The sequence below is a fragment of the Camelina sativa genome, chromosome 6 (genome assembly GCF_000633955.1).
Source record: "Camelina sativa cultivar DH55 chromosome 6, Cs, whole genome shotgun sequence".
NCBI classification, from domain to species: domain Eukaryota; kingdom Viridiplantae; phylum Streptophyta; class Magnoliopsida; order Brassicales; family Brassicaceae; genus Camelina; species Camelina sativa.
Genome location: NC_025690.1, coordinates 23135699 through 23154139, shown reverse-complemented (window position 1 = coordinate 23154139; position 18441 = coordinate 23135699). Strand labels below are relative to the sequence as shown.

Below are 18441 nucleotides of genomic sequence, written 5' to 3'. Positions count from 1 at the left end.
AGTTATAAAAAGGGACGAAGTCTGACATGGTTACCTTGATAACAGCAAATCGGTCAGGTTTTACTTCAAAATTTGCTATCTTTGCAACAACAGTTTCCAACAATATCCTCAATTTGTGATTATAACCAAGAAGGGTCAACTGGGAACAAATACAGGTACTCAGAAAACAGAAGAGAAAAAGAATTCAGTATAACATGTGGTAAATGTCAAACTCACCTCGAAACCATTGTCCGAAAGGCTCACTCCATAGTAAAGACCAGCAACTTGTGCATAATAAGCTACAACATGAAAAAAGTAAAGAATAATGGGACAGTTTCATCAAAATAGAAGCTTTGTACTCAGTCATTTTATTTTACTTATTTATACTACTCTTCGTTTGTCTTCAAGACATACGGCGAAGATGCAAAACAAAGCAGAAAACTCGAAAGTATGAATGACATTGTCAAAAGGTACAAGAAATGCTCAATCGACAGCATGTAATATGGAAATAGTATGAATGAGACAAGTTTTGGTGCTTACTGCTTATTGGAAATATTTACCAATTTCAGAAACTTGGTTCAACTTAAGCCTAGAGAAAATCCCTAGTTGAAACGAATATACTGAGAGATGAATCGACAAATCTTACCGTATTCATTCAAATAGTCCATCAGCAACCGTGTAAAAATATCAGTAAGAACTGCTGCGTCAGGAGAGCTGACTGCAAGTGGGCAGTTGAAATCCATCTTAACATATGCCTTTGGTTTCGAGAACATTGTATCTGGCTTGTACCACATTCTTGAGAATGGAGTCTTTCTTAACAGAACTGGAATGGATTCCTGTTCCAGAACTTGATCACATAAGATGACCGCTTCATGCATCACAAATTAAAAATATCTTCTGATTTATGCTGTGAAATTGAACCTTTTCTTTAGCATCCTTTAATGAAAAATCCGTAGGAATAAAGACATTAGGCGCTGGTAAATGAAGATTTACATCAGGGGCAGACAGAACCCATTCCTGTAATTATTTAACACAAATCCAAAAAGATATTACGGAAAAAAATTGTTCAAACAAAACTTGAGTGGAGGTAGTAGTTGCTTCGAAAATTAATGAAACGTTTCAAGCTAGTATAACATATCAAAAAGTGAACCTGAATGGTGGAGCTGGTTATCTTCTCAAGAGAATAGGCAGTGTTATACCATGGCTCAGCCTTGTCAGTTTGTCCTTCAAATTTCTGTGATTCCCATAAAATTCTACAAAAGCAATAACAATAGCAAGATTTTTTGGAAACAACTCCTCTATGTTGTGCTTTAACAAGTAAACTCTACTAACATGTTGGTCAAGTAAACTGCAGAAAAGCTAATTGCGGGAACAGTACATAAATTAACCATCATATATCAATAGCAATAAAAGCGTCCATGCCATCCTCAATTATTTTCAGAATAAATGGAAGAAAACCCATGACTCAATCATATGTTTATTGTATAGTAGCTAGCTACCCATAATAAGATTAATGTATGCAAAGTACAACTCTTAAAGACCACAGACTTACCGAACATTACATGGAGAAAGCTCATCGACAACCTTTTGTACAGTAGCTGGATTGAATTTAGTAGGCAGCGATGATCCAACCAGCCAATCTTTGGTAGGATATATCTGCAAAGTAATTGCAAAGCATACGGAATATTTTTAAAGAACTGTTATTTCTTAGCCATGAGCTTAGGTTCTTTAAAGAAAAAAATTACAAAAATTTAGTCACATTACATAACTTCATATGCACAATTCATTGAAGAAACGATTGATGACATGGTAGCAGAGGAAGCATGTATAAGAAATTAAGCTTACACAAAAGCAAAAGAGCTAAATTATTACCTGCATGTTTGATGCAATATCCACTATATAGGACATTGGTGGTGTTTTGTCTTGATAATGAAATTTCGTCTCACAAATAGCTGAGAGCTTCAATGGCAATAAACGATGTATTAGCAAATATTAAAGTCAAATGGTCAATAAAACAGGAAGAAAAATGGAAAATGACAATCTTAACCTATTGGTAGCAATAAATTAGAATGTAGCTTAACAAGTTAATATATCCATACCTCATCAAAAATCCACTGGCAAACACCGGTCTGTTGTAATAGCTGAATGTAGTTGAACAGCAACCCTAAAATCTCTTGCATATGCTCTGTAAACCCACCAAGGAGAAAACCAAGGAATAAATCAAGTAGTTACAAAACACCAAACACACACATACTCTCTATCCAACAAAAGAAAGAAGAAAGACTGTTGTGAACTTCCTAGAATGAAAAAAATAGAATAGGGAAACCCACCATGGCCAGCATCAGTAAGATCAATCGAAACATTGAAGAAAGAATAATCTAGAGTCCACTCTCCTTCACCAGCAGACAGTCCCGTCGCCCAACCTGCAAGCAATAAGAAGAAATAAGCCAGACTATTAGATGGAGTAATTTAGCATGTTTCTTACCGGAATAACAGCAGCAACCTGTCCCATCTAAGAAGTTTGTTCACGTGACTAGAATGTAACTCTCTAGAAGACATACACGCCCACTTTCTTTAAATGATTCTATAAAATCCCCCACGCTACTCTATTTAAATATTAGTTGGGTAACTCTAGGCTACACTCCATGCCGAGATACCAGAAAAAAAATATATATTTTATCAATATCATCGACAACTAAAACTTCAAAATTTTCTCAAGAAAATTTCTAAATCATCTTTTAGGGAACCTCAAAAGAGTATTGTCACATTTCAAGTAGTAAGAGAAGGAGATTGAAGATTGCACTTGATGTGTGACCCATAGAAAACCTACCCAAGGTTTTTAGGGCATGGAACAAACTCCCTTCTCCCTCATGGCCAATGAGATGGCCAAGGTACTGGCTTAGTCCTTCTTCATAATGGTGAATGCTAGGCGTTACAGGCCATGAAACACCTAGTTTGTGTCCTTGCTTTATAGGAACAGCCTTCACGAGAATCTAAAACCAAAATAATACAACAGCACCAAAAAGACCACCTCATAAACATTCTAGCATGATACATCTTCATGTCAAAATATATTTTAAATTTACAGAAGGAAAAAAAACCTGTAAATGGTCATCAGTACATGGCTGCCCAGGAAATCTAGGGACGACTTTGTTGGTGTTTTGGATTTCCTGGAACATCCCTTCCACAAGATCTTGAATTTTATCAAGGCTTTCTGAAAACATTCAGAGAAAACCATTAGCACAGGTGTTACCTATTTAAACATTTTTATCTCCTTATAAAAGGAAATTTGAGTTTCGCGTTAGCACCAAAACATACCCTTCCCATAAACAACCAGATGCATTATGTTGGCAGAATAATGTTCCTCATAGAATTTAATAAGCTCACTCCTTGTATCCACTCCTTTCGCTTGGGGTCGTACATGAAGTGTATCCATGTTCCCTAAGCACAAACCACACTTGTTTAGCATGAGAAAAATACTGGAATCACAACTGACTATTCATTTTAATGAAATACATCTCATTCCATGAATGGCAGTCAACAGCAATAACAGTAAGAAAATTGTAACATAGACCTGTGCTAAACTTGTGATATGGATGGTCTTCTTTGCTAAGATGTTTCTGTAACTGTTACCAAGAAAATGAAAATAAAAAATTGAGTCATATACATACAACTAACTCTGATAATTGTTCTTTAGACTAGAGTTATACCTGTCGCATTCGCCAACCATCAGAGAGTAAGTTTTTCTGATTCTCTGGATAAAGAAAACTGGTTATAACCTGTTTAGTTCACAAACAGCAGCAAGATAAACGTAAAGCGAATAAAAGCCAGCAAACCTGAGTCAACAGCCTTAATCTCTCTCATGGTGGCATCAGCGGACATTAGTGGTTTGATAAAGAACTGAGCAAATCTGATTTAAACAGCCACATAAGAATCTTACAGAGGTAAAAGATTAGAGAAGATTAGCTAGCAAGAGTAATTAAAACACCAACTATACCTGTCTAAAGCCTCAACGAAACAGTCAGCATTAACATCGAAATGGTAGTTTGTCTCTTCAGAGGCAGTATACGCATTTGTGCTGCCTCCATGCTACACCAAGAAAATTCCTTATTTATTATATCGAGTGAAATAAAGAACAACTTCGAGTATGTTTGAGTTCAAACCCCGGAAAATTGTACGGATATATATATACTACCTCTGTGATGTACTTGGAGTAACTATCTTCCTCCGGATACTTCTCACTTGCATAAAATAGCATATGCTCTATCAACCAAAAAAAAAACCCACAACAAACATATTGGAACTAGATTTAACCACTGAGACAGCACAATGATTAAATCATTCCATGGCAAATAACTATAGAACACACACGAATTAAGATGGTAAACATTCGAAATCTACTTGAGAAAAGTAACAAAACTTTCAAAATCAACGTACCTAAGAAGTGAGCTAGCCCTTCTAATCCTTGTGGGTCAGAGAAAGATCCAACACTAACGCTCATTGAAGCAGCACACTTGAAGAAAAGAATCAAACTCAACCGAATCAGTAAACAAATCCAAAGTTAAATAAACAAATATCGCAATTCAAACCGTTAGGGATCTCGAACCTTATCCGTATCGGGATCGCTGATCAACAGGACCTGGAGCAAGTTCTTGAGGACAATCATCCGGTAGTCTCTGCTGTCCGTACGTGGCTTCAGTATCTCAACACCTTGCACCCTCGTGTTCGATTTCTCGACGGCCATCTTCGTTTTCGATTAGGATTGATATGTTTCGTCTCCGGTGGGTCGTCTTCGCTCTCTCTCTCTCTCTATCTCGTTTTCGATTAGGATTGATATGTTTCGTCTCCGGTGGGTCGTCTTCGCTCTCTCTCTCTCTCTCTATCTCGCTTTTTCCGGCGTCTGTTTTTTTCTTCTCTGTTCAGAGAGTCAGAGAAAAATACAGAGGAATATAGGAATTTATCTACTGTGCTAATGTCTACGTCTGAATATTATCGACGGTTTAGGTATAGCCACGTCATTCGAATCCAACAGCGTAGCACAAACAAACCTAAGTCATTTTTTTATCATGAATATATTCCATAAAGAGTAAAGAGGCCATAGAATAAGTATGTTTTAATTTCAGACTTCACTTTGAATCTGTCATATATTTTAGCAATACCAATATATTTATATGGATGCATCATGCATGATGTGGCGGGATCAAGATTTGGTGAAAAGAGCAATATATTGTATGTTTGAGGGGGCCAAGATATATCATTAACATAAGTGAAGTCTATCAAGGATCAAGATTTTGTATTAAGATTTCGTCTTAGAATACAAAACCAATTGACATTTGGTTCATACCATCCATACACAGTGTTTTGATCTAAGATTTCAATTCTTCCATGTTTCAGTAGTAGCATATTGTTCCATGGAGCTAAGTGGAAGAAACAGGTGTTTCTACAACTCTACCACCCAGTCAATTCCGTTCCACTTAATCCCTATTTCATGGCCACATATCTTTCCGGCTAAGTAATGGGAAACCTTTCTCCTGTTACATTACATGAATCCTGTTTTCATTTCATCCGAGAAAAGCCATCTTTTTTTCAACAATGTCTTTGTCATTCGATCCAATAGCGTTCCGTTAGATAGGAACAGATTTGATAAATACTGATAACTCTCGGATCGAGTATTAGAACGGAAAAATCCATTAGATTTAGATAATGAACTATTGGTTCTAAGCCATCTCTGGCGCTGAATCAACAATTCGAAGTGCTTTTCTTGCGTATTCTTGATAAACCAGCGTTTATATATAGATGTAGGAGGATCCGTTTGGGAAGTAAGAAGCCCCTTTGACATCTCTTCATCTGCAAAGAATTCTCGATGTGAAAACACAGAGACAAAGGGTTGATCTTTGAATAGGAAAAAGAGTGGATCTGCGGGGTCCCAAATGAATTGGCTTATTCTAAAAAAGCCTTGTTCTTTGGAAGACCTATCTCGTCTCTGGTACTGCATGGTTCCGCTCTGCAAGAACTCCGAATCATTCTCTTGAAGCTCATACTTTTCATCATAAATGATCCGCTTGCCCCGAAATGACCCGGCCAAATAGGGAAATCCCAATTCATTAGGCCTTTCGATACAATCAAATAGAAAGCCCCGAGGGCGCCATATTCTAGGAGCCCAAACTATGTGATTGAATAAATCCTCCTCTATCTGTTGCGGGTCGAGGACTCCTTCCCCTTCTTCAAACTCCGATTCGTATTTTTCATAGAGAAATCTCTGATCAACGATAGAACAAGATCCATCTTGCATCATATATAAGGGATCCCTTGGTTCGGAGCGAAAAAGCAATGTCACTCGATCATTATCAAACTGACTGCAATCTTTTTCTGTCCGTGAGGATCCCACCAAAGCGCCTTGCACTTCTAATAGGCCATGAACTAGATCCGAATCATTCTCAATGAATCCATAAGAAGTGATCCTATTTTTTTCATCGGGTACGGGTAGAGACCAAAGGTCTTGAGCGACCGATCCGGCAGAACAACTCAAAAGATAAAGAAGTATCGTGAATTTCTTCATGCTCGTTCCAAGCTCGAAGTACCATTTGTACAAATAAGAATCCCCTTCGTTACATGATTTCTTCTTCATATAGATAGATATAGGATCTATGGGGCAATTACTTATAAGTACATTTTGTGCAACAGCCCTTCCTATCTGATAGAAAAGGATCCCATGATCCTGAACCGATCTTACCTGGGATCGCAAATCCCAAGTTTGTCTATGAAGAGCAGATCTAATTGTATTAGTGTCTATAATTGATTTCTTCTGTGTAATACTAATTGATAGGGCCTCATTGGTAAGTGCTACAAGATCTCGTGCACTGGAACCCATGGTTATAGACTCGAATCCATTAGTATGGAACATTTTCTTTTCCAAGTGAAATCCCCTAGTATAGGAAAGAGTGAAAAAGTGCTTTCGTTGTTGTGGAATAAGAAGCCTTCGTATTTTAATGCATGTATTTAATTTATTCGGGGCTATTAGAGCGGGATCCACTTTTTGGGGAATATGAGTCGAAGCAATAACAAGAATATTTCTAGTGGAACATCTTTCACAATCCCTGGAGAGCGAGTTCACCAATAGACCGAGGGCTAAGTAACTCGACTCATTCACATCAAGATCATGAATGTTTGGAATCCATATTATGCAAGGAGACATTGCTTTTGCTAATTCGAATTGAAGGGTGATATAAAATCGGTCTATTTCCGACATCATATCCATAGTTAGCGCATTCATCATAGTTAGAAGCTCCCGCTCCGTATCAAGTTCACGATCAATATCGTTACTAGCATCAATATCGTCACTATCATCAATATCGATATCATCAATAAAAAAACCTTTCGGCTTGTTATCCAGGAACTTGTTCAGAAATACTGTAATGAAAGGAACATAGGAGTTTGTCGCTAGGTATTTGACCAAATAGGATCGTCCAGTTCCTATAGAACCTATCACTAAAATACTCCTAGAGGGGGATAGGGCTAAGCGGAGCGAAAAGGGTTTTCCATGAGACGGGAAATGAAAACTATTAGCCCCACACGAAGTTTGTGAATAAGTGATTGTCTGATAATGAGCAAGGAATATCCGTCTTTCTGCTAAACAGGATGTATTGAACTCATAATTCATTAGATACTTTTTATGAATGTCAACTAAGTATCGTAAGTAAATTGTTCCCGGTTGTTCAATCATTTGATAACCAGAGTCATTCTTTGATAAATGATCACTATGAGTCAGACTCAATAGAATTTGATCAATCCTTTTTTCTGCCCTTAAGGTGGAGAACTGAACCAAGAATTCTCTTTCTTTATCATCAATCGAATCACTGTTCGCGACCCAGGATTCTATTTTATCATCAATCCAATCACCGCTCACGTTTTTTCTTTTTCTTATCAATGAATAGATCTCTTTACTTGTATGACTTAGATGTCTCGTATTTCTCGAAAAAGTGATTCGATTGATGGGATTTGGTATGATACTTATGAGATCGATGATATCGATGAAATTTTTTTTCAAATCTTTCTTCTTAGAACGTATTGATTTGACCCCATAAGCGGGATCACCACCCCATAGCATGTTGCCACCAGAACCCCGTATTTCTTCTAGACAATCTCCTAATTGTTCCAGAGCAACTAGAAAAAGATTCTTTAACCAGAAAGAATTCAGTTCAGATGTAGGATACCTATCCAGAAGTTTTCGCAACTCAATCATGTATGATGGAATCATCAAAGATTTGATCTTTTCGAACTCTGTCTGTAACTCACTATAGGCTCGGGAAACAAAGAGAAGATGTGTACGAACGATATATCCAGCAACAAGAAGAAGGAAAAGGATTGAATAGAGGACCTCACGAACATTTGGCGATCTCAGATGTGTCGATATCAATGATGACTCATTATTTCGATGAATCATTTCTTCGGACAGAAGAAGATTATGTAAAGACTTACTCGAAATCTCACTTATCAGATTCCTTTGTGGAAGACACAATTTTTTCTGAAGAATTCGCCATGATATATCTAATCCATGCATAATATCATGAAAAATGGATACAAATTTTTGACTGCTACTTAGTATCCGCAATAGGTCTGAAAAAGTATCTAAAAATATCAAATTTAGATATTTGTACCCTGTCGAAGTAAAGAACCATGGCATATATGTTTGGAATAGATTCCATTTTGAGAGAGTTGAAAAAGCACTATCTCGTTGAAAGGTTCTATCCATCTGCCCTTTGTCAACGCATTTTTTTAGGCAAAGACTCCGTTTTTTCCTCTGTAAATATTTCTCAGAACATGGAGTGTGAATCAAACCCATGTTTGAATTGAAATTGAGATACTGATGCAAGCTCTTCTCTTCTGAATCGGATAGATTCATATCTGAAAGAGTTTGACAATACGTTCTTTCAAAATTGACTCTTTGTCCCTCTATTAGAGGTGTTCCAGAAATGTCTGCAATCGAGTAAATAGCTCTACGAACTAATGGATCGGATCGAATTGGAAAATGGAAAGATTTGTACAAGTTATACCTTTCGTCACCACTTTGTGGAAAATCGTTAGATATGAATATGTTAGATACCTGTGACTCGATTGACGAAGGTGAAATAGTATCTCTCTCCAAAAAAGCATGTTTTTTTTTACCACCGCACGAAGAAAATATTTTGTTGTGAATGAACAAGATAGTGAGGAATTGTCCATACGTAAAATCAGAATTATTGAGACGGGCCTTTTCCACATAAAAAGGGAATCTTTTGTTACAATAGAAGCAGAAGTGATGTGGATTATTCAAGAATCGAAGTCGATTTGCTTTAGAAAAAGAAGATATCAATGAACTTCTCTGAAATGGTTTCACGGGATTCAGCCAATTGTCTTGATCGTGGGATACGATTGAGAAATAGGAATCCGTGTTATCAAAAGATTTCCTGCGATTCTTTCTAGTATGGAATGAGTCAATCATCCACTTTGGTATTTTATTGAACAAAAATGGTGATATTGTTCCTCCATTGATCAAGAATTTCGATTTTTGAGAAGTATTATGATCATCCAATAAAAAGGGTTTCAATTTTTTCAAATGAACGATTTGAAGACCTATTGATTCTAACAACTGATTGCAGAGTTGATCGTTCGGACCTTTCAATTCATAGATGTGGATCTCAGACCTATGAATGGGGATATTCTCGAAACTCACAAAGAAAAAAGGAAGTGAGTTAGACAAAAAGAGAAGTAACTTGGACAAAAAAAGAAGTAACTTGGACAAAAAGAAACGAAGTAACTTAGACAAAAAGAAACGAAGTGACTTAGACAAATCTTTTTTATCAATAACCTCAGACCAATCAATCGAATATTGATTAATACATAATTGATCGAACACTACTTGAAAACGGCTCTTCCGCTCAGAAACGAAATGTTCCAAATGCTCCTGGAAATTCTTGCTCCCATTGGACCATTTGTATCTATATGCATTAGGATCCCGATTTATGGATCTCTCGGTTTGAGAAAGAAAAATAAGAGGATCGAACCATTTCTTCTGACTCTTTTTCAAATTCGATAAATGTTGGTTGATCGTATCTTTCATTATAGTTCTATGATTCAGAGTATCATTTCCTATCAGATCCCTTTGAATTCCATATTCGAAGTTGCGATCAGGTCTCTTCATTAAAAAGAATCGATTCAATACATTTCTTATGTACCCATAGGGACTATATTGGAATTGGATTTGAATCATATTTCGGATCAATCTATATTGATTGACTGCCTCCATTATGTTGTTGCTAGCAAATACCACTCTTTTTGGATCTTCCAAATAATTCCCGCAGGAGATCCATACCAAATTTTTTCTGATCCTTCGATAAAAAGATTCATTTTCTTCATAAAAAATAGGAGGTAGAACCAATAAAGATTTCTTTTTCGATTCATCCCTGAAGTTGAAAACCTCCTTCAAGAATTGTCTTTGATCCAATCCGTAGGAATCAATAGAAAAGGCAAATCCCTTATGATACACCAGATCCGGCTCGGTTATTGATAGAGTGAATAGATCTGCCATTTCTTGAAATCTCTCTTCTGACTCGTGGCGTAACGTGTATCCCCCCCTCTTCCGTTCATGGAATAGATGAAATAAATCAAAAAATGGATTTTTGTTCAAGAATGAAATCTTATTGGAACTGTCCATATCCAGTTCATCCTTCGGAACCATATCACATCCCAGATCTGATGAAATAGGATGAATTGAGACGGTATTTTGTAAATACGTAATTATCTTGAATATATTAACTATTTCTTTATTTTCCGATCGCCTGGAAGGGACAAAAGAAACATCTTGTTCTTTCTTCAACAATTTCTGATCCCTAGTGGACCTCTCAGTAGGATTCGAACCCAGATGAAGTTCTGACCATCTGTCAGAGAAAAAAGAACGAATGGCTCTTGTAGGATTCCCAAGAAATTCTTCGCTTTCTTCCGGAAGCAGATGATTATTCATCCGCTTCTCACGTTCCGTGAATAGCCGGGGCATTGAGGAATAGCCAGAAAGGTATTTAGGGAATCGGTCTGATTCTATCTCTCTTCCTTCCGTTTGAATAAAGGAAGGATCCAAAAGAATCGATCTTTCTTTTAGTTGTTGAATCTCTCTTTGATTGATCAATGTGTGATATTCCGAATCCTCATTACTAATGGAATCGAAAGGATCTATGAATTGATCAGAAGATCCGTTCAATTGGCTAGAATCCGTTACTTGAACGAAACTAGATCTTGTAGAATCATATTGAATATTTGACGATACGTTTCGTACCTTGCTAAAAAATCTATCCTTGTTTACCAACCACACATTGTCTAACCAAATCCAATTCTCTCTCGATATTTTCCTAAAAAAATCCGATTCGTGCGGATTCTTCCCCCAACTAACGAAGAGATCTTGGTGGAATTGCCACATATGAAATTGAGCACAATTTTGCAAAGAAATAGCCCACTTGTTTCTCGAGAAGAGATGGGAAACATGCTCAATATTATTTGATTGAATAGTTGACCCAGCTCCTTGTTGTTTGAAGAAACCCTCCACTTCAATTGGTATTTTTTCACGAAAAGCAAACATGAGATAACAAATCCAGTCTTTCACTAAGATTTCGAATAGCTGTCCCGAATTCAAGTTGTATGTTTGAGGGGGCAAAAAATATATCACTTTCCATGTGAACATTAAAGACCTCCTTGTTGTTGTTGTTTTTTCTATATAGATCCCGAGTACTGTACTTGGATCATCGCTCAACCAGTACAAATCATCTTTGCTAAGGTCAAAATCTCTTTCATCCTTCATTTAACAACTTCCATTGAATTTCCATACATATATATTAGATATAATTTCTGCATCACTGGTATGAGTTACACGAATAACATTTAACAATAAGAAAATGTATAGTGCAACCACAAATTCCTTACGAATATAAATATCATGTTTCTTCTTATTGTAATAATTATAAATATTCAGTCTATTAAGAATTATGACCGACACATTGTTAATGGGAGGGAAGAACAACAACGCTATCAAGAACAGGCCCACAAAGATGGCCAAAATCATGAAGCTTAGTATGATAAAACGCACTATAAAATGTTAGCCTCGTTCGGTTCGATTCGGCAACAAACCTGAAATGCCCTGTTTTGAACTCTCCTTTACCTTTCGACATAAAAGAAAGCTTAAATGGCTCTCTTCCCACGAACGCTTCCACCATCATCGACCCGTGACAGCCGTTTTGCGCATCGCCGACCGCGTATGAAAGGATGTATGCTTTACCAACGACGGTACGGATGATCTGAGCGATTGCACTTTCTCTTCCGGCAACGAGCTCAACGGCTGCCTGTCCATAAGGAACCTTAAAATGACGCCTATCGATGTATTTCACTGGTTTGAGGGACTCAACGATCCATCCTGGAAGCGGGGAGATCAAATCTTGAATTCTTGCCGGAATCAAGATTCCGGTTGAGAAATTAGCGAAAACGTGTGGACCAATCTCGAACCCTCCATTTTTCACCAAGTTACCTAAGATGGCAAAAACAAAGTTACAGGCTGAATTAATCACAAAGCTAAAACATAAGGACCCATACAAGTTACAAAACATATATAAAGTAAACCGGATATGTTTAACTGATTTACCTCTGGTATACCTGAGAGGAAGAATCTCCTTGATAGCGACAACATCCAAGAGAGGACCACAGGTGTGGTCTTCTTGAACACCAGGGTTATGGAAAGTGACCTTAACCACATCGGACATTGCCATGAAAGCCCAAGCGTAAGTGTCTCCACCATCTGAGCTAAAGACGGTCTGTATCGGAAGCTCATTGGCCTGACCAGGCACAGAGACTTTGATATTCTCGTCCTGAGCACAAGTTCTAGTGGCTCCGAACGTTAGAGCGTAGACTAGGCCACGCTTCACTTTCACATCCTGAGAGATGGTGCCTAAGTTTCCTAGTCTAACCGCGTGGACTCCACGAGGGACTGGAAAATAGAATCCTCCCGGCTGAGGTCCACCGGAGACTAGCTCCACGTGGCCGGCGATTTGCCAATGAGGGAGAGAGTTAGCGCCGATTATTTGTCGACCCTTCATGTGTGATTTGAGAGGGGTTTGCTCGAAGTTTCCATTTGGGAGAAGCCCTATAAATATATGCATGGAAACCACAAATGTAATAAGTATGGGATTAACTGATATGTAAAAATTAATATGACAACTTCATTTGATTGTCTTACCGTCTAGATGAGGAATTCTACGTGGTCGTGGTTGTGGTCGGAGGCTGGAAGAGCCATGGCAGAGAGAGAGGAGGAGGAGAAAGCAAAGAGAGTGATAGATAGACATTTTAAAGACTTATTAATTAGTTCGCCTATTTCAATGAGGGTCATGTGGGCTATATATATAGGGGTCATACTTATCACATGAGATTTTATAAATAACATAGGAAACCAAGAGGAAGCAGCAGCATGTACATTTTTGGAAATATACAATAAAATGTTGTTTATGTAAAGAAGGTTGTTGTTTTCGTTCAAAAAAAAAAAATGTAAAGAAGGTTGTTGTAGACGTATACGAAGGGAAACTCGAACCACGTTGAAGACCGCACCTTACGAGCCGCAATGTATGACTCATTGTCTGTCGATTATAAAAGATCGAATATATTACTAATTAGTACTTTACAGAAATCAATTGTAGTTAGTATGTGCAGTGAGATATATCAGATGTGGTTGATTATTAAAAAAATGAGGTTATCAAGACATAACAGATGTGACGCTGAAAAAAATGTGAAGAAGCTTCCAAGCACGAGTTTTCTGTTAACAGAGAGACGATTTGATTGGTAATTCATCACGAGCGATATTGATGTCATAAATAAGAAAGTCTAACTAGTGGATATCATATTGTTGTTAACTGGCGCTGGATTCGATTTAGATGATGCACCATGCATCATGGACATACGCTGACCACAAATTGAAAATTTCGAAATCTAGGTAAATGTTTATGTTCATCTAAGTTTGCAATTACTGTATACACATTGTAACATATAACGTAATAGAAACATATCTATCTTTTTGGTTCTTTATCTGCAATCGACGTAATAATATAGTGTGTGCTGTTAAACATATTATATAAGAAGTTAACGTTTAAACAAAGAAAACAGTCAAGTGAGATTTACGATTAAATGCGCATGTGTGTGTGTATACACGAGAGACATGAAAGGCAGTCCACATATGGTCTCCGCTGATTAATCATTAATCATCGCCATGATTTGCTCTTCAAGTCAATTTTACGTCCAAAGAAAATATAAGCTTTTGGTTTGACTTTATTTGTGGTTTTTAAATTAATTTGAGTCTAATTTTTATTTTTGTCACGTTTACCTCTTTGTAATCTATCTGATCCACAGATTTAAAATCTCCTTTCAGACTGTTTAGTTTAAATGTAATTTTATGCTATTTTTTGTTTGCCAAATACGAAAGGTAACAATATAATTAACATGCAATATTTACTGGATCAAGAAACATTAATATTACTATTTAAATATATGTTTACAGAAGTATACAGAAAATGTAACTGAAATCGAAACACCGACTTTATAATGTCTTAATTTCAACGAATAGAGAATATTGTAGTATTTATTATATAGTTTATGTAATTATAATAAAATTAATTTTAACGGGCCAAGACAACCCTAACATTGTCAAGCACAGGCCCACAAAGATGTCCAAAATCATGAAGCTTGGTATGATAAAACCCACTATAGAACGTTAGCCTCGTGCGGTTCGAATCCGCACGAAACGCGAAACGCCCCCCTTTGAACGCTCCTTTACCATTTGAATCGAACTTAACTTTAAACGCTGCTTTTCCCGCAAACGCCTCAACCATCATCGATCCGTGACAACCGTTGTGTGCGTCCCCAACCGCGAACGAGAGGATGTAGTTTCTACCGGCAACGGTACGGATGATCTGAGCGATTGCGCTTTCTCTCCCGGCGACGATCTCGATTGCTGCAAGACCTGATGGGACCTTGAAGTGGCGGTTATCGATGTATTTAATTGGTTTTAGAGATTCTACGATCCATCCCGGAAGCGGTGAGATTAGGTCTTGTATCTTCGCCGGGATTAAGATTCCGGTAGAGAAGTTGCTGAATACGTGTGGACCGATCTCAAATCCGCCGTTTTTCACAAGGTTTCCTGAATACGTACACAAGTTAGAGGTGAAAGAGAAAACAATTCAAAAGATTAGGACCAAATTGCAAAAAAAAAAACAAAGTGAAAGAAATGTGTATGTGGGATTTTGGTTTAATCCGGTTGAATATAGTTAAACCAAACCGGAAATTAAAACTATACTAAACCGGTTTAGATGAGAAAAAGAACAAACTTAACCGGATTTGAAAGATACCATTGGTATACCGGAGGGGCAAAATCTCCTTGATGGCAACAGCATCAACGAGGGGGCCACAACTAGGGTCTTCTTGAACACCAGGGTTATGGAAAGTGACCTTAACCAAGTCAGACGTTGCTTTAAAAGCCCAAGCGTATGTATCACCACCATTGGTACTGAACAACGTTTGGATCGGAAGCTCATTGGTCTGACCGGGCACTGAGATTCTGATGTTCTCGTCTTGAGCACAAGTCCTCGTAACACCAAATGTTAGAGAATAGACCAACCCACGCTTCACTTTCACGTATTGAGATATTGAGGCTAAGTTTCCTAGCCTAGCTGCATGGACTCCACGTGGGACGGCGAAATAGAAACCACCGGGTTGCGGACCACCGGAGACTAACTCTACGTGGCCGGAGATTTCCCAATGGGGAAGAGAGTATTTGCCAATTACTTGCCTCTTTCTCATGTTTGATTTGTTAGGAATTTGCTCAAAGTTTCCATTTGGGAGAAGCCCTGCACAAATATGAAAACCAAAAATTCATATTTTACCAAATGTGAAAACTATAATATATGAATCTACATGGTATTGGTGGAGTTGCTTATGACACTAATTTACCACAATCTAATAAAAAATTATCGAAATAATAGTCTAACCTCTAACGGTTAGTATATTAATATTAGTATCACTACTATATCATAGTCCATGTTCAAATATGGTAATCCGGTAATGTTAAGTTTTATTGATGAAAAAATAAATTAATAAAAAGAACACATATTGGCTATTTGAACGCCATATACAGTAATTTAGTCGATCGTGACTGAAGATATTGCTATATATATCCTTTTTCTTATTTCAGTTTTATCTTTAAAAACTCTAAAATACCAATTAATTTTACCATACCTGACCGGCGGTCAAACCACGTTAACCCGCGAACCGGCAACATACTCGGGTTGGGTTAATATCAAAACCCAAAGAAATTTGAACCGGTAAAAAACTATATCAATCCGCCAAAAATCCAAAAACCGGTGAACCATTAAACCGGATAAAACCGGGTTCTAACTTTTTTGTAAAAATGAGTGCAATTAATTATTTTTTCTAGCTTTATTCTTAGCAATAGTTAGGTTTTTTAAAATAAAAATTTCCATAATTGAACTTTTTACTTTTCATACTAGTTTTTTTCCTTCTAGTTGAAATCTCTGCAACTCACACCACAAATCTTCAAAATCAAGATAGTTTTGATAATCAATTTGGTGTTCATTTTTTTTCCCTAGTGTACGTAATAATAGAAAAGACTGATTACTAAAATATTTTATTGGTAATGGTTAGTTTGTTACACTTTGAGTTTATTACTTTTTAAGGTTTCTTTAAAACATTATGATTATTGAAGTATTTTATTTGGTATAACCAATTATATCATAGTTGTAATCATTGAAAGAAAAAATAGAAAACATATTCATACCTATTATTTATAAAAATATCATCACAATCAATTGAACCCGGTTGACTCCGGTCGAACCATATTAACTCATCACCCAGAAGCTTTTCCGGTTCAGTTACCGGTCCAGTTTTAAAAACATTGAAAAATAGCCAAACTGTTTTATCTTATTGCTCATATATACTCCCTCCGTTTAATTATATATAATGTTTAGAGAAGTATTTTTGTTTCATAATATAGGATGTTTCCAATTTTCTATGCAACTTTTAGATTAATTTTATATTTTATATTATGCAGTCTTGTTTATAATTGATTAAATATTTTAAAAGTAACTATCTCTTAATATGTGTGTTCTAACTCAAACATCTTATATTTTGAAACAAAAGAAGTATCATTTACTTTCTAGAATTCTTATTCATATAAAAAAAAAAAACAAATAGCATGCATCGACCTACATGATAGTTAAGGCACTAATCGAAGTGGTCTTACCATCAAGATGAGGAGTCCGTTTCGCAGCAGTGAAGCTATGAGAGCCATGGCAAAGCGAACAAAGGAAGACCAAGCAAAGAGAGACAATGAGAGACATCGTGAGCTGTTTACGCCAAGTGACGCCCGACTAAACAAATCTAGCAATTGTCGCTTATAAAAGGTTAAGTACAACACAATGGGTGATATATGCACAAGTTCCTACGAGCTATATATAGCCGACCTACGTATTAATAATTTTACGTCGTCTTCTGGAATTATTCAAAATATTAAATGATATAATGATGGAAGAAAAGTTATATTAATGTTATAGTACACGGCGATGCACCGTACGTATTAATACGAAGGTGATAATAGCAAAGATAAGCAGGAGCTAGCACGTTGAATAAGAATATCCCCACAAAATTAGCCGCATTGTTTGTGGTGGCCGTACTGTCCGTCCATATTATTCATCAAAAACCACTTGCTAATTGCTTTATCGCCAAATGTTGACATATAATTAAACGGCCGTTGTTTAATCATTCATTTAGTTTATAAGTTATAAGTGATTATGTCATGTGGCCGACGTTATTAAATGTTTCAGCTAATATACTTTGTATCGATTACATTAATTAGTGTGTACATTTAGTGTGTATAATATAGATCACAGAGAAATTATAAAAGGTCACTTTCTATCAATATGCATGAACCTCTTTTTCTTCTTTGGCCAAATATGCATGAACTTCTTAAGTATCGATCGGATGTTGGCTATATTTTCTGATATATATGTTAATGAATATATACAATAATTAAATGAGTTGTGAAACACAATTTAAATATAACTATAACAAATTGACAATGAGTTTCTGTATTTACGTAATTTGAATCTCAAGCAAACTAGAGACAACTTTTCGGTTCTTTTGGGGATAATTAAATTTGACATGTTATCAACTAGTTTTTGGGATATTTGAATAGGAGCAACTAGTTACATCATTAATTACATGTGTATGTATACGAGATTACTAATGCTCTGTGTCGGTTCATCGGCGTGATTTGCGCTTCGAGTCAAATACTACTGGAAACAAATATGTTTCCAACGTAACTATAGATTCTTTCATAAATATTAATAACATATAGACAAACTTGACAACATACACACATACACACTC

General features: G+C 36.6%; 3 protein-coding genes across 3 annotated transcripts in view; all 3 read right to left on the bottom strand.

Moving 5' to 3' along the window:
• LOC104699389 (insulin-degrading enzyme-like 1, peroxisomal) overlaps window positions 1-4910 on the bottom strand; it is a 7229-nt gene extending 2319 nt beyond the window's left edge. The window contains exons 1-19 of the mRNA XM_019246427.1: window positions 4586-4910; window positions 4417-4492; window positions 4175-4242; window positions 3977-4068; window positions 3816-3889; window positions 3690-3733; window positions 3554-3605; window positions 3298-3420; window positions 3081-3193; window positions 2810-2972; window positions 2310-2402; window positions 2079-2164; window positions 1852-1938; window positions 1532-1635; window positions 1130-1232; window positions 901-996; window positions 626-815; window positions 217-278; window positions 17-139 (exon numbers count right to left, since the gene is read on the bottom strand). Of these exons, the coding sequence (XP_019101972.1) occupies window positions 17-139; window positions 217-278; window positions 626-815; window positions 901-996; window positions 1130-1232; window positions 1532-1635; window positions 1852-1938; window positions 2079-2164; window positions 2310-2402; window positions 2810-2972; window positions 3081-3193; window positions 3298-3420; window positions 3554-3605; window positions 3690-3733; window positions 3816-3889; window positions 3977-4068; window positions 4175-4242; window positions 4417-4492; window positions 4586-4723 (1887 nt within the window). The 5' untranslated portion in view covers window positions 4724-4910. The remainder of the gene's footprint in view (window positions 1-16; window positions 140-216; window positions 279-625; window positions 816-900; window positions 997-1129; window positions 1233-1531; window positions 1636-1851; window positions 1939-2078; window positions 2165-2309; window positions 2403-2809; window positions 2973-3080; window positions 3194-3297; window positions 3421-3553; window positions 3606-3689; window positions 3734-3815; window positions 3890-3976; window positions 4069-4174; window positions 4243-4416; window positions 4493-4585) is intronic.
• Window positions 11921-13348, bottom strand: LOC104793096. Its single transcript, XM_010519372.2, has 3 exons — window positions 13232-13348; window positions 12641-13138; window positions 11921-12526 (listed from the first exon to the last, which is right to left on the bottom strand). The coding sequence occupies exons 1-3, from the start codon at window positions 13335-13337 to the stop codon at window positions 12006-12008; spliced, it is 1125 nt and encodes a 374-aa protein (XP_010517674.1). The 5' UTR covers window positions 13338-13348; the 3' UTR covers window positions 11921-12005.
• Window positions 14565-17474, bottom strand: LOC104793095. The gene is made up of 3 exons (XM_010519371.2): window positions 17297-17474; window positions 15387-15884; window positions 14565-15178 (listed from the first exon to the last, which is right to left on the bottom strand). The coding sequence occupies exons 1-3, from the start codon at window positions 17391-17393 to the stop codon at window positions 14658-14660; spliced, it is 1116 nt and encodes a 371-aa protein (XP_010517673.1). The 5' UTR covers window positions 17394-17474; the 3' UTR covers window positions 14565-14657.